General features: G+C 28.9%; 4 protein-coding genes across 8 annotated transcripts; 3 read left to right on the plus strand and 1 right to left on the minus strand.

The window, feature by feature from the left end:
• The first annotated feature begins 856 nt into the window (after window positions 1-856).
• LOC113791724 (uncharacterized) lies at window positions 857-2,178 on the plus strand. Of its 2 annotated transcripts, XM_075822199.1 has the most exons (3): window positions 857-1,018; window positions 1,295-1,369; window positions 1,451-2,178. In XM_075822199.1, exons 1-3 carry the CDS (start codon window positions 877-879, stop codon window positions 1,810-1,812), a joined length of 579 nt encoding a protein of 192 aa, XP_075678314.1. In that variant the 5' UTR covers window positions 857-876; the 3' UTR covers window positions 1,813-2,178. The 2 variants fall into 2 exon arrangements, with proteins under 2 accessions (XP_075678314.1, XP_027197334.2); XM_027341533.2 differs by lacking the exon at window positions 857-1,018 and having other exon boundaries at window positions 1,051-1,369.
• A 122-nt stretch (window positions 2,179-2,300) lies between these two features.
• LOC113791818 (uncharacterized) lies at window positions 2,301-3,025 on the plus strand. Its single transcript, XM_027341652.2, has 2 exons — window positions 2,301-2,588; window positions 2,664-3,025. The coding sequence occupies exons 1-2, from the start codon at window positions 2,385-2,387 to the stop codon at window positions 2,949-2,951; spliced, it is 492 nt and encodes a 163-aa protein (XP_027197453.2). The 5' UTR covers window positions 2,301-2,384; the 3' UTR covers window positions 2,952-3,025.
• LOC113791817 (uncharacterized) lies at window positions 2,996-9,795 on the minus strand. Of its 4 annotated transcripts, XM_075822196.1 has the most exons (6): window positions 9,553-9,795; window positions 8,321-8,620; window positions 7,445-7,752; window positions 7,202-7,367; window positions 5,782-7,028; window positions 4,365-5,599 (listed from the first exon to the last, which is right to left on the minus strand). In XM_075822196.1, exons 2-6 carry the CDS (start codon window positions 8,550-8,552, stop codon window positions 4,481-4,483), a joined length of 3,072 nt encoding a protein of 1,023 aa, XP_075678311.1. In that variant the 5' UTR covers window positions 8,553-8,620; window positions 9,553-9,795; the 3' UTR covers window positions 4,365-4,480. The 4 variants fall into 4 exon arrangements, with proteins under 4 accessions (XP_027197451.2, XP_075678311.1, XP_027197450.2 ...); XM_027341650.2 differs by lacking the exons at window positions 4,365-5,599; window positions 9,553-9,795 and adding an exon at window positions 2,996-4,263; XM_027341649.2 differs by lacking the exon at window positions 9,553-9,795 and having other exon boundaries at window positions 8,321-8,730.
• Window positions 9,796-13,306: 3,511 nt separating this feature from the next.
• Window positions 13,307-16,655, plus strand: LOC142645579 (uncharacterized). The gene has a single exon (XM_075822104.1). It carries the CDS (start codon window positions 13,808-13,810, stop codon window positions 16,625-16,627), a length of 2,820 nt encoding a protein of 939 aa, XP_075678219.1. The 5' UTR covers window positions 13,307-13,807; the 3' UTR covers window positions 16,628-16,655.
• Window positions 16,656-16,676: the final 21 nt, after the last annotated feature.

Here is a 16,676-nt window from a genome sequence, read left to right on the forward strand (position 1 = left end):
TGTTTGCCGCGCCAAAAGCGATTCTGCATGCAAATCCAAGTATCCTATTCATAAACGACAGGTCATCAGACCAATATTGAATTTAAATTCAATCGATTCCTATCAAGAATTTTTAATAATTATCGATTTTTCGATAATAAAAATTCAGCCATTTTTTTAAAGAATAAACTATGTTATAGATTGAATGAATAGCAAACAAGTCCTGATAATACTTTAATCAAAAATCTATTTTTCCGGTTCGATGATGTATGATAAGTCCAGAGATTACACATCAACATTTAAGATTATTCAAGAATAAACTGACCTTCCTTTGATAAATTGACCAATGGCAATAAAAGACATTTTAGTTTTTGTACAAGACAAAACAAAACAAAAAACGGCATTTCAATTATCGCAATTCAAGTTTTATATTTAAAAATTCATTTGGCCTCAAGGAAATAGTCGTCATAAGTTTTTTTTTGTTATTATTGAAATAGAATGGCTTGTAAGTTGAGAAAAAACATTGAAATTTATTCTTAATGTATGCATACATAGCTTGTCAAATACAGATAAAGCATATTTTAAGAAAATATACTTTTTTCCGGTCAAGACCAATTATTCTATTATCATGAGCAACAGTAATTGAAGAACTTTTAGAATAGAATTATCTACTAACACATTTTTTTTTGGATATACACACTTGGTTAAATTTTACACAACCGCCGACACCTTAATAAAACTTTTTAATCAAAATTTAAAAAAATTGTTTACCAAATGCGTTAACTTTAAAAAAATAAATGAAATTTTAAATTCATAAGCAATTTGTGTTGGTCCAAATGTCAGACTAACTTTTGGTCAGTCGTCATCAATTTTTCTATTATCATGCATTAAATAAGTATGTTTCCAATGTTTCCAAGATTTTTGTGCGCATTTTTTTTTGTTGATGAACAAAAACAAAACAACTTTGCTTTTAATGATGATAATCGTGGTGGTGATCTTATGATGAGAATCATCTCTATACAAAATTCGGTTTTCTCAGGTATTTATTTGATGAATTCGGCTGAGAATCTTTTCATTTTTAAATTTGAACAAAATATCATTCAATGTATTTTCACAAAGCTTTGTTTAAAATTTTTAAATCTACAATTTTATGAAAATAAAAATAAAATCTAAAATCATTTTGTCAATTGTAAATTTAATGTTTGCAAACTGTATATCTGCTATTCAACAATGAATCGTTTAATATTGACATCTACGTTTACTATGATCGTATTTGAATTGATCATGGCCATGGGCGATAATAAATATCAATTAGGTGGTCCAATTTTTGTAGAAGGTTCTATGAATGATGTAAATCAACGATGGAAATGTGCTGATGTTATTTCTAATCGTATGCTATTTTCGTTATTTAATTTTTTTTCATGATTTTAATAAATTGTTTTCATTTTATTCGGAATAAAATTTGATTTAGCTAATGCTGTTCGTGGAGAATTGGCCATTCGTAAAATGAAAGGTGATCAAAAAATACGTCGATTCATTGAAAATTGTATCAAATGGGGTGATGGTTGGCGATTCAAAAAAGATGGCTCCAATTCATACACACATTTTGATTCAAATTCAATACTGGATCAAGATGACGATGTTATTGGATCCGATATACCGATGATGATCAATGATTCTCAAGAAACATCAATATCAACGACAAAAATCAAACAACCATCTAGTGCTGATCGAATATTACTTTTACGATTATACAAAAATTTGTTGAAACCAAATTTCAATGATCGATTAGCTTTGACGGTGGATAAAATTGACAACAAAAATAATCGATAAAAATTTAACCTTTTTGTTCTTAAATCTCATAGAATTTTAATGAAAAAAAAATCTTATCTGGTCCTATTTATCATTCATCAAAGATCTTATAAGATTTTCTTTGTTATAAACATAGCAATAGTAATGATTACTAACATTATTGATTTGTCAAAAGATGACATAATTTTTCATTACAAAAAAAAATCATAAATGTCATTTTGATGAACAAAAAATTTAACAAAGTTTTTAATTAATTTTTTTTTCAATTAATTACTAACATGCATCATAAATTTTTCTCATTCTCTTTATTCAGCAAGCCATCTGATTCGATTATTTAATTTTGAAAAAAAGAAGTTAAATTAAAAATGATTTGTTTATTCACCTTTACCAAAAAAAAAAAAAATTGAACTTGAGTTGATCAATGCATGATATGCAGATTCTCATTAACCAAAGAGAGTAAATATTTACATAATTAATAATACTTTTGAAATTTGATAGAAAACCAGATAATATAAATTACCATCAAAAAAATGGATGCTATGATAAATCACAATTTCATTGAATAACGTTCATCGATTCAAAACAATCCAAAAATGAAATCCATCACCATCATTGGAATCATTTTGTTCATATTTGCTGTAACAATTGTTTATTGTGGTCCAGCAATGCGTGAGAATCCCGAATTCAAACGTTTATCACAAGAAATTCAAGAAAAAGTTTGTTCCGGTAAAACAACTGAAGAACAATTGAATGAATTGAAAAAATGTATGGATGATGTTAAAGACGATATTGGTGAGGTATGTATGAATTCATAACCCTTTAATGATTAGATCAATCTAATTTCTTTTTTTTTGTAAAAATTTTTCTTCAAGCGTGAATCTATGGAACAATATGTTCAAGAATGTTTCAAAGAAGTTGAAGTTGACGTTGGATTCACTGTTGATGAAATGTTTAAAGAACCTGTTTATATGATTTGTAGCGGTAAATTTCGAATGTGTGTACATCATAAATCAAAAAATCAACAGCATAACAATATGGATAAAAATGGTGATGACAAAAAAGAATCAAGAGGTCCAATGAGACAACCACATATGGATTCTGAATTTCATCAAAAATTTCAAAACATGATGGAATGTAAACGAAAAGCATTAGAATTATAAAACACAAACGAATTTAAGAAAAAAAATGATTTTAAACTTTAAAATAAATTTATTATTGTTATTACTTTTATTAATTTTATTCAAATATTAAGATTAAATTAAATAATTAAAAAAAAAAACATAAATTGTCGGTTATATGTAATTGTAATATGTAGAATAGACAAATTTTTCGAATCAGACCAATCACTGAACAAAAAAAAATAATGCTGATCAATTGAAGCGGTCATATCAGATAGAAAATGGTATGAAACGAAGAAAAATATATATTAATCAAATGTAAATTACCGATAATGAATAAGTTTTGTTTTTTTTCATTATCAATTGTGATTATGCTTTTATATGAAAATGGTGTGTTTTGTGTGTGTTTAATATATGCAAGCTTAAAGCAAAATTGACAAAGAAAAAAAAATCGGACAATTTTACACATTTTATTTTTCCTTATTCAATCTGATTCAGTTTCCTCTTCGGATGAATCATCCGTTTCATCATCACTTTCAACTTCAAGTTTATTTGGCTGTGAATTTTGAACCGGTTTCAATGTTAATGTAGCTGTCGAAGTGATTTTTGGTTGAGCCAAATCATTAACTGGTTTTGATGGTGTAATTGGTTTGAATACGGTATGTTCCATATCGTCATCATCATCTGAGTCTGAATCCGAATCCTCTTCCGATGATGATTCTTCTGATTCTTCTGATGATGATTCATCGTCATTATTATCATCATTATCACCAGAGCCATTTTCATCTTTATTTTTTTCGACAATTTCTTTCACTTCTTTTTCATCAAGACCAATATCCTCCCAATCAATATTCTCTAATCCATCTTCTTCCAATTGACCCAAAAGATATTCAATTTCAACATCTTCATCAACTGTTTCCATACTTTTGCCAAAATCGCCACGTGATTTTGTTTTAATTAATTTAAGAATTTCAGCTGTTGATGATCGATTCAGACCTTTAGATTTTCTTCTTGCTTCAATAGAACGATTTACTGATCGTTCTTTTGTTTCTCTCAATGGCGTTTTTTTGAAACCGGTACGAACTTGTTGATCTTCTGACGCCGATAATGATGTCGACGAAGTCGGCTGTGTTTGTTTTGTTGATTTTGCCATTGTATTATTTGTTCTTTCATCAATAATAGGTTCATTTATTTTATCCACCTTGTTCGAATCTTTCATTCTATTTGCGATTGGAGAAGTTTTAATTATTTCTGGTTCTTTGTTTTTAAATTTATTTTGTACGATTGGTTGGCTAACATTGCCATTGTTATTACTGGAAGTTTTCGTTGTTGTTGTTGTTGATACCACGGGCAGCTGTGTCAATGAGAAGGATGAGAATCAGAGAGATGAATTTTATGAAAAATATAATAAAATTCAAAATACTATTAAGATTTACAGGAATTTGTCGGTTAAAGTACAATTTTTTTTGAATAAAACAAAAATTTAAGCATATAAAATTTGGTATAATAAATGCATTGCAATAATAAAAGCAAAAAGAAAATTTTTTGGCAGAATTTGTATTCGAACGGTGTCAATAATCAGTGGCAAAGCAAATATTTTCATGTGATTCTGGCGAGCGTTGTATAACGACTAATTTTTTTGGTTGCATTTGTTGATTATTTGAATTATAAAGATTTGTATTTGAATAAGAATTCATTGGTTGGTTGGTCGACTTATCAGACACTAATCTCCATGGTGATGATGATACATTCATCGAATCATTATTTTCTGTGATTTTCGGTAAAGATGATCGCATAAGAATATTTGGCGATATTGGACGACCATTACCAATCGCTGTTTGTGATCGCTCGTTGTAGTTGAACATACGACCAGGAGGTGGTGTGATTGCTTGTCGTCCAAATGATGGTTCAATTTGTTGAAGAAACATTGAATGAGCTAATCGATCACGTTGATTTGAATCAAATGGAACATTTGTCGCTGATCGTTGGTCAACAGGCTGGCATCCATTCATTATTTTTTGAGTAGTTGGGATAGGTGTATGAATAGGTTGTTGTTGAGGTAATGTTGAACTTTTATTACGATTAGCCCAGATTCGATCGTTGGTTGTATGTCGTCGAATTAAAGGTGCAAAATTCATAGGAGCTTCTAATTGTTGTTGAATAAAATCTCGAGCTTGTTGTTGTTGTTCTGACAAAGTTTTTGTTGTTGAACTGTGAATCTGGGGTTGTTGAACATAAGAGTGATTTTCGGGTTGTTTTTGGGGGGAGGATGCAATCCAAGATATAAACTTCCGATTTTGAGGTTGAAATTCCGGTTTCGATTGTGGTGGTAACAAAGACGATGATGATGATCGTTTAGGATAAAAGCTTGGTTGTTGAACAAAATAATTTTGTGATGAAGAATTATGATCCAGATGTCCTGCTGATAATGATGTCGAACGATCAAAGTACGGTTGTTGCAAATGATTTTCATATTGATGAGTATAATTCACAGGCAAATGATCGACATGCATGTTCGTTTTGTTTGTCGAGTTGATTGGTGATGGTGAACGGCTAAAATTAATACGATCAATCATCATCGATAGTGGCTTATGAAGAAATCGATCAACATTATGTTCAATATTATTATTATGTGCAATAGAATCATCAAAAACCATAATCGGTGGTGGTGGTGGTGAAATCGGCACAAACTGAAGATACACAATATGTAATACACACACATGGATACAAGATTATTGTTATGGTTTTTTAAATAAAGCATTTTTGTGTTTTAATGTTGAATTAAATTCGTTGATATTAAGAAGATATCGCATAGGAAAATATGAATGGAATGGATGCAAAGGAATAATGATTGAACTTAAATTACACTTACATCGTTCGTTAAGTTATTCTGTCCAACAGCTCCATTTCCACTGAGACTAGTTCGTCGTGGTGGAACACGACCGAAAACTTTTTTACCGGATCCTGCAATCCCAGCCGGCTGCGGTGATGGACTATGAGAGTCACGAGGTGTTGGAACTAAAGCTGGTGAACGACACCTAGTTGGCGTTGACGATGGTGTCGTTTCAATTAGATTATCAACTTGATCACGTAAACCCCAGGTTGGTTTGCGGGAAGCAACAGGTTGCTGTTGTTGTGGCTGCTGTTGTTCGGAAGCGATTGGTTGCGTAGATGTGCGACGACCATAATACATTTGTCGACGTTGAGTTCCCGGTGAAGAAAATGGAGTGGATGAGTTTGAATCGGTTGCGGAAGATTCGATTGTTGAAGACAAATCACGTGTAGATCGTCGTGGTTGACCGGATTCATTATTATTGATTATATTATTATTGACATCTTTCTTTTTAATAGTTATCTTTTTCTTTGGTTCAGGAGAAGCAATATCAGCTTTCGAATTAGTAACTGGGGTTGATACAGGTGTAGATGATGGACATTTTTCCCACGTTCCTAATTTGTTTGATCGAACCGGACCTTTATTGGGAGCCTTAATGGCTATATCTGGTTGTTGTGGTTGAGATTGAGTAACGGGTGGAGAAGGTTTGGCTATGGGCTGTATAGCTTGCGGTTGTGCTGCTTTTACTTTGACTGGTTTTTTATTCTGTACATTATTAATTTCGGGCTGCTTATTATGAGCCGATTCCCATAATTTTTTCTGCGCTGCTACTTTGATTGGTGTCTCATCGACCATATCGGATTTAGCTGTCCGTTTTGGTGAATCTGCTAATTCCTTTTTGTTTATGGCTAAATCGGCTTTAGGTTTCACAATATTTGTCTTATTTTCATTTGTCACCACTTTATTGTTGATTGCTTTTTTGTTCGTTGTTGTTTGACCTTTATTCAGTAATGAATTTGGTGGTGGTGGAGGTGGAGGAACAATTTGGTTGCCAAGCTCAGGTAAGGGAGGTGGCGGTGGTGGTGGAGGAAGAGGCGTATCAGTTGCATTCGTTTTTTTATTATTCTTGACTATTGGCTGTTGCTGTTTTTGTGGCTGTGGTTGTGTCAATGGAGTTTTCTTTTTCAAAGGCAATTTTATTGGTTTCATAGTTTCAAGTCGTTGTGCGTAAACTGATTCAAGTTGTGCACCAAATTGTGCTAGTTTATTTTTAACGGAAGATGTTCCTGTTCAAAATAGAGAGATTAAAATTAGTTTTTGAATGCTTATTAAAATTAAAAATCAGCAGTATAGTTAAAGGCAGAAGAACAACTTACATGCGATTACAATGCTGTTATATTAACAAAACCAAATCAAAGCATCAAAGCAATTAATTGAATTCATAAATTATTATACAAACCGGAAATGGCTGCTTTTTCAGCTTCAATTTCGGCACGTTTTCTTGCCATAAATTTATCTTCCGATGAATCGGGTGCGGCCATTTGTCCGAATAATTTATCTTCATATTGTTCTAATTGTTTAGCAAAACCATCGTTTGGTTTGGCAAAAGCTCTTGCTTCACGAACCTATGTTTGTTTAATTAATGAAAAAAAATAATTTACTAAAATAATTAAAAATTCATCCTAAACTAAAATATACATACAGCAGCCAACGTTTCTTTGTATTTCATTTTATTCTGTTTCATTAGATAAGCACAACATATTGCCGTTGATCTGGAAACACCAGCATTACAATGTACAAGACAATTACCACGTTGTATGCCTTCTTGAATAAAATCAATACAATCATCAAAGTATTGAGTGATATCCGTTTCCGGTACATCTAATATTTCAATCTTTTTATAATTATAATCATCTTCGAATGCATTAGGAACTCCCGGTGCTAAATTAAGAATGTGTGTAATTTCATATGTATCCAATAAGGATTTATCTTGAGCAACATCTTGAGATGCTATAATTTATAAATTATAAAATAAAATTAAAAATTATGATAATTTGATGATTCCTCTTCCCAACAGAAAAAAAATGATTCTACATAATTGAAATTCTAAATTTGCTTATCATTTTTAAACACTGAAAACAAGATGAATCTTTAGTTGTTGTTTTTTTTCAATATTTCAAATTTACAATTCCATTTTTATACATTGACGTCATTCATGCCGCAATGATGATGATGATAAAAACAAAAAAAAACTCAAGCGCAATTCTAAAACTTAAGAAACTAAATGAAAGAATGAAGATTGATTTATGAAATGTGATTGTTTAGCTTGTTTGTTCAATTCTTTAACCCGAAAATAAAAATATATAGCAACAATCATCAATATGATGATGATGATGATGATAGTTCTATTTCTAGCATCAAGCAAAAAAAAATCTTATTTGTACCTCATAGAAAAACATTAATAAACGAATAAAAAAGAACTAAATGAATATTCTACACTTATCAATAAATATGAATTGATAATGATAATTTCTTGATAATCTTTTGTATTTTAAGAATAATAAATTTCAATACTTACAAATGAATAATCCAGGTATGATCATACCGACCTGAAGATCGGGTTTAGTATCGACAACATAACCAACCGAATTGATACCTTCAGATTTTATTTGTTGTAAACCTTTTGGTGAACGTTTTTCAGTTAATTGTTCACCACTACCGGTTGTTACTTTTGTTTCAACTTTTTTTAGTTTACGTTGAGAAAAATTTTTTATTTCATTGAATAATTTATTTCGATCTTCTTCAGCCATCGTTAATGATTTTCACTTTTTTTTTGTTTTGTTTAACAACTTAAACAGAAAATCCAATTCATTGTCAACTAAATGATGATGATTAAAGATAGAAAAAATCAATTTTAAAAAAAACTTGTAACCGAATGAGAATTTTTGAAAAACTAAATTTAAATAAAATTAGACGATAAATGTGAGCACACTGATTGATAGGTGAAAAAAAACAAAACAAAACAAAATTGAATATCACAAAATGATAAATAAGTAGAATTGATAAAAATCAAATTGTTCTGCATACGGAAAATCAACAATAACGAAAACTTCGAATTATATCGAAAATTGTCCAGAATAATTACAAAAATTCACATATATTTAACAGATTAAAACTTTTAATAGTGATGCTATAGCTAAATGACTTTCACTATGAAAGAAAAAGAATATTTTTCTACAAAAAAAAACGACGACGACGACGACGAAAAATGTTGATGTGCTCATTAACATAGAATAGTTATAGCCACAAATGCGCATTCATTGCGGCATTCATTCATTCATTCATTTTCGCTCTACCAATTTTCTTCTCTAAAGAATTGAATAGCGGAAACGTAAAGCAACAAATGATTGTTGTTTACATGTAGAATCAAACATTCTTAGCATTTATAAATACCACTACTTGATGTTTTTTTTTGTAAATTGTTGTATTTCTCATTAATAATATGTAAACACCCTTCCCGAATCGTGTTGAAAAAAAAACATTTAAGAATCTAAGCCAAATCGTATTGAAACATATAGTATAAGCATATATAAATGATTTTAAACAAGTTGGAACAGTAAAAAAATCAAAATCAAAATCAAAAAAAACCAAACAAATGTTTGCAAAAATAACGACGTTTCGATCTGGGTCATCAATTTTTTTTCACGAATGGTTTGAATGTTTGGTTTAATTCATAATATCATATCATTGATATATATATAGTGAGAATGAATTTAAATCACAGCCATTATGGCGTTAATATAAACATACAATTGATTGAAAATTTAGAAAATCAAAGAATAAATGAATGACACACACAATACAAATCGATGTGATCGAAATAAGGATTTTCAGAATATATGACGCCCTAGAAAAAAACAACAAATGAAGATAATCGACACGACGATGAAGACGACGTTTGATCTTTTTTTGTTCAACAATAAGAATACGTCTTCGATTTCTAAAAACACAAACACCAACAGACGTACAACCCGTCACGATGAAATTCAAAGTTGCATCTGTCAAATAATCTTAGTATAGCTTTGAATTTTGTTGCCAAATTTTCTATTTTTCTATTTATTTCATTCATTCATTTTTTGTTTGTCATTTGACAAAAAAGATGTATATACTAAGAATAAAAGAGAATCCATTTACACATAATTAGTAAAAGAAATAAAGAAATCATCGTTCATCACTGAAAAAAAAAACAAATGAAAAGAAAAGAAATCATACAGAATGCAACCGATAGGATTGAGAATGAGAGTCTTCATCAGGAAAATTGACATGGTTTGACATTGACATGGTGTACATAAATACAATTTGCCGAAGAAAAAAAAATCAAAAATGGGTCAAGTGAATGAGGTCGCCCTGTAATTCCCGTTAATGTTGGAAAAATTTTTTTTGATTTAAATTCTAATATAACTATATCGACTATAGTAATGACTTCCGATTGATTTTAGAAATCAAAATAGTTCATTTTTAGGCTATGTTATGAACATTATGACATTTAGACATAAATAACTATTATTACAAAATTCAAATGAAACAATTTAAATGTAGGAAGAGAAAAAAAAGGGAAAATAATTTTGAATTTCGTCATTCACATAAGATTCGATGGAAAAGTTCAACAGGTTTGATTGATTTTTTTTTGGAGTAAACAATGATTAATTTTTTCCCTTTTTTCGCGAATCAAATTATATATAAGGGTTATTCTTTCAAATATAAAAAAGAAATCCGAAAATAATTCTCTTCACAAAAATATAAATATCAACAATGCGTCATTTTTTTACCAAAATACTATTCACTTTTATAGAATCACGATCATACTTATGCTACGAAGAACAGAAAAATTATCGGCATATACTCTATAGTCAAGGACTTGAAATTCTTTACGATCGGCATCAGAAAAGAAAAGAAGAAAAAACATTGAGATTTGTTTTGATGATAAATTTTGAAAGGTACAAACAAACACATTTAATGTTTGGTTTGAATTTTATGATTATAGTGATGACAACAACAACAACAACAACAACAACATTATATAAAAATAATCATCAGTGTAAATGTATTTTTATTATTATTAATAATTCTGGTAGAAAATTTACATCAAATTTTTCTATTCAACAAGAATTAAACAATTACAGAATTTTTTTTGTTTACAAAAATGATTTTTAGATTCTTGTCAAAGAGATGGCGACACTTACTCAACAAAACAATTATTCAATGGAAATGAAATGATAATGATATTTTCATCATAAAGCGAAGGAAAAATTCTGTAATTAAAATCTAGGTCATTTAGATTTTGAAAAAAAAGTATGACCGGATGTTTTTTATTAATTATCATTTGCTTGTTGTTTTCATCAGAAAAAAATTAGGCATAAATTAATAACCACATTATGTTAGGAAATGCAATATAAATAAGTTCATTCGGGGGATGATATTTTAGTACCCCCTATTTACCTGTTACATTTTTACTACTTTTATTTATTAATTTGGTTTTGTTGTTAAAATTATAATTAAAAGTGAACAAAGTGAGTGCAAAATTATTATTATTTTTTCCTGAAACTATCTTGGGTATTGTTAATAGTGGACAATAATTATTACCATAATTCAGTGCAACAACAAAAAAAAACAATATTGCTCATGTTTGATGATTAATGCGAATGTAATCATAATTATTGGGCAAAAAAAAATGACAACCAAAAAGAAGAAATAAAGTGACAGATCCAAGATGAAATGAAAAATTGTTCCATATACATGGATGAGAAACATATCATACATCAAACAAATGCTTGGTTCAATTTGTAATCAACATTAATTTGAATCTAAGGTTGATGATTTTTTCGGCCAACTGATATTGCAAGTTGAATATTTTGACAAATGGTTATTTTAAAAAAAAATTATTGGATCTTCATTTCTTTGTTAATTGCTTTTATTTCAGAAAAAAAATTTCTCTAGGTAAATTGGTTTGATTAATTCAACATATTCATGAACTTGTCCGTATTTGTCAATTGTTTCTACAAGGACAATCAAATTGATATATCTGAATTGGTCTTTTGAATAATTTAAAGGTAATTTCTAATTTTCTCTCTTAATTTGATTTGATTTACTTTTTGTTTTGTTTTATTGTTTTAGTTTGTTTTTTTGGTCATTTTTTTTTTTTGGATAAACAATTTTCCCATTCGTTTATTGTTCATTCTTCAAAATTTAAATCGACACATTTTCTTTTGACAACGGACACTAGATTTTTCATTTGTTTATTTAAAAAAAAATATATATCTGTATCTAAATACAGAACAGAATGGCAAACAAACAAAAAAAAGTCACTAATACTTCATGTGATTCGATTTAATTAGTGCCCATTATAATTAACGAAGCTTGACGATGACGATTCGAAGAAAAACAAAATATAAAAAATTTCCAATGGTTTTTTTTACTTTTCTAGGCGCTAAAAAAACGATGCCGATCTTGTTTAGTTTTGTATTCATTTTTTCTTCTCATTTTTGGTTGATTGTCTCTTGCTGAATCATTCAGACAATTAGTTCCAATTTAGTTAAAAGTAACAATTTATAGAAAATGAATGATGAAATAGGTGGAAAATTTTTTTTTTTTGCAAAGATTTCCTTTCTTTTGGGGTATACGTGCATTTATTTCTTGTTATTATTTTTTCAATATGAACAGGTGAAGTTTGCCCAAAAAAAACACACACACACAACCAAATTAGAAAAAAAAACAATTGAAGCTCATTATGGAAAAACAAAGAAAGAGAAAAGAACTTGGTTAATTTATTTTCATCAACTATCAAGTGAAAACAAACAAAGAGAGTGAATGGGTGAATGAGAAATAAAAAAGGCTTGGATCTCCTATATTACCTAAAAAAAACGATTATGGATGTTTAAAAGGAGAAAAAGAAAAAGAGAAAAAAAACGAAATGAAATCGAAATTTTCAACTATCCATTTTATCAGTCATTTGTTGGCGATCTTATACTATAGGTGACAATATAATGCAATTTTTCGTGTTTTTTTTTGGTCTTGTTGTAACCCGTACAATTTTTTTTAACATCATATACAATCCATCATATGGTCAGACCAAAAACAAAAATTTTCTCTATAAAAATGTGTATTTTTGTGTGTGTGTGTTTTCAAAAAAAATTCAATAACAAACTGATTTTTCGTTATCATTTATATAAATAGTTATTTCTTTATGTAATCGATCCATCATTTTTTTTTCTTTTATTGACACATTTCGTTCATTTTCTATGTTCTATAAATCCTAAATACAAAAAAATTTCATTGTTGATTGAAAAACGATTGATTACCCGATTGTTCAACATAATCATCATCATCATCATTTTGATTGAAAATAAACTCAAAGAAATATGTGTGTGTGTGTGTGAATTTCATCGTGACTATTAATTTTTCGGTTTGATGATATAAATTAACTTTCATCAAAAGAAGAAGAGAAAAAACGGATCATTTATATAAATGAAAACTTTGATTGATCATCTATCATAATTTGAACGTTAAAAAAAACCTAAAGTCGTCTTGTATTACGAGATTTTCATGAAATCAAACAATATATAATGACGATTGATTATGCAATCAAGAATATAAATAGAACCGATACGCAAATGATTTTTTTTTTTTGATGATGAATTCATGTGAAAGTGACAAAAAATCAACTCAGAATTATTCCAATCAATCATGATTGCGTTCATATTTGATATGAATTTTGAAAAGAAAACTATTAATTTTGATAATTATCAAAATTATTTAATTTATCAATCAATTTTAATAGTAGTAAATACCTTGAACTCAATGAAAATAATGAGGGAAAAAAATTTCCGACCAATTTTATTCATCAATACTGACTATTGAAGACATTTCTTATGTGTCGATTTCATCAATTTTTTTCAATGTCTGAAATATCTAATATCATTAAACTTTGAATCAGTGATGATAATAATGATTTATTCATTGTCAATTGTTCGCAATCATTGAACAATCAATTACTAATGAACTAACCATGTTGACCATATTGACATTTCATCAAATTGGCGCCTTAAGCGTCTTATTTTCTTTTTCAATGTTGATTGCATTCTGTCCATTGTTAATACTTCGTTGGTTTTATAAACGTAAAAAACGACGATTAAGACGATTAAACAATAATAACAATCAACAGAATGAAATGAAAAATTCATTCTCACCTTCATCACCATCATCATCATCATCTTCTATTAGTGATTTGGCAATTGCTCACACATTACATGTACCTGAGGTGATCGTCAATTCAATTCGTTCATTAAATGGTGGTCTATTATTAGCTACATTATTTCTAATTTTTATTCCTCAACTTCGAATAAATTTTGATACATTAATGAATAGCTATGTTTATAAATCACAACTTGGCTATGATCATCATTATCAACGTGATTCCGAATTCAATTCATTAATTCATATGCCTGAACCGGAGCCATTTATTCGAGATCAAAAAAATGATTCCCAAGTGGATGTAGTGTTCGATGATGATTTATCCATTAATACTAATAATACTGAAACTATGCATACAGAAAAGTTTACTAATGTAAATAGTGACAAAAGTTATTCTCATCTGAACAATATTCTTGTTTCAAAATTTTCTCCCATACCGATCGTCGAAGTAATACTTTGTTTAGCATTTTTTGCATTATATTTTATCGAAGAATTTACACAATTATGTTTTCGTTATCGTAAATATTTTTGGGCATTAAATTCTACTGTAGTTTTAAGTTCTTCGGATGGTCAATGTAATTACACATCGTTAGATTATCGTATCAATTGTACGAAACGTTTTCTCATTGATTGTAGTCGAAAAACATTTACTGCAAGCAATTATTCATCATCAGGTAGTTCATCATCAACTAATGATGGTGTTGGAGATGGTTGTGAACGTACATGTTCAACACCCTCTACAATGATGAGTAGTAATGATAATAATTCAGCCAATTATCATCAACATTATCATCATATGGATAAAATGATGATGATTCCTGGATTTACATCTACAATGACTAAAATTAATCCTCTAGTCCAAAATGAATCTTTTACAAATGAACAATCCGATGAACAAAATATAGATGACATAAATGTTCATCCAATCAAACAAGAGCCAACTAATCAAAATAATAGCCTTAAATTGAGCCTTAATAAACAAAACAATAATGATCTAGTTGTTGATAAAAATTTTGTCAACCATAATGAACCACAATCATTGTTATCTAATTCTTCGGCTCATTTACCTTCATATTATTGGCAACAACAACCAGAATACGATATGATTGCTAATCATTGCCCTCATCATCAGCCATCAACTATTGATGAAAATCTTCATCTAAATATTTTCAACGATAAATTCAAATATAATCATCATTCTCATCATCATCATCATCATAATCATAATCATCATTCACATCATAATCATAATCATCGATGCCAACATCATTTATTGCCATACGATTCTTCTGATGCAAATCAGATTCCAAAAGTTAATGATGTTGCTGAAGATAATGATGAAAACTATGAACAGATTTGTCGATTACATAAAATAGATCAATTCAAGAGTATGGATCTTAATGATCATGATGAGGAAAAATTTTCTCCAAAATTGAAACAAAAATCCGAATCAGTAACCAAAAGAAAGGATGAAAAATCATTGAATAATTGTTGTTGCTGTAGTTGTTGTTGTAATTGTTGTTCACAATTTTATGATCATTCAAATGTTATTCCAACAATGAACACTGAAACGAAATTTGATTCTAGTTCAACAGCATCAGGTTTAATAAATAATCAAACTTTGGAAAAAATCTTTTTGCCAAATACAACACAATCGACTAATATGCCAGCATTGTATATTGGTGAAGGGATTCTTATTGCCATTCAGCCTTCTGTTCCATTATTATGGTTAATGTTATTTGTCATTTTAATGCATAAAATGGCCAATGGATTAGCCATGGCAAATGAATTACATTATCGTACGACTGGCCGTCAACGAAATTTACCAAGCTCAACAATTCTTATGTTTACCTCATTACCTTCACTTGGTTGTTTATCTGTGATAGTTGCCAATATTTTGATTTATTGGAAAATCAATTTAGATTTTGCTACGGTATCGATTCGAATCAATCAACAACAACATCATCATCATCATTCTAATCATACAACAACAGCATTACCACTTGAATTTGTTATACTCAAAGTTATACTCGTTTCATTATCAGCTGCAACATTATTACATTTGATTATGTTGACAATACAGCAACGAAACTATAATTATTGGTCAACAACAATGAATACAAAAAATAATCGTTATTCTATGGGTCAATCATCATCAATGAAAATTGATAATAAAAAACAGAAAAAATTATCATCAAAAAATGAAGGAAAAGAACGAAAATTCAATCGAAAACAGCCAACAACCAAATTAAATTCATCATATTCATCGAATTCACATAATAATGGTCGAATATTTCAAAATTCAACACCAATCATAGGACCAACATCGATTTTAACAACTTTATCTAAAGAGCAGCAAAAATTTTTATCAATGACAATATCATCAACAGCATCTAGATCAGAATCAAAAGATGATACTAATAACAATAACAATGATATGCCAATAACTATCGATATTGATCAAAACATAACGAATAAATCCGATTATGAAAATGGAACCTATACGAACAATGATAATATTCCGATTATAACTATAAACAAAAATAATGTTTTACATTATTTCATTATGTATTCTGGTTTTATTATTATATTGATGGCCATTGCTTTTTTGAATTTTAAAAATTTTAAATTTTAATTTTTTTGTTTGAAGTTATTATTATTATTGTTGTTGTTATAATATAAAA

Source organism: Dermatophagoides pteronyssinus, unplaced genomic scaffold (genome assembly GCF_027571235.1).
Source record: "Dermatophagoides pteronyssinus isolate colony J.1.1.1.1 unplaced genomic scaffold, Derpt_VIB-CSIC_2022.12 sq0015, whole genome shotgun sequence".
NCBI lineage: Eukaryota > Metazoa > Arthropoda > Arachnida > Sarcoptiformes > Pyroglyphidae > Dermatophagoides > Dermatophagoides pteronyssinus.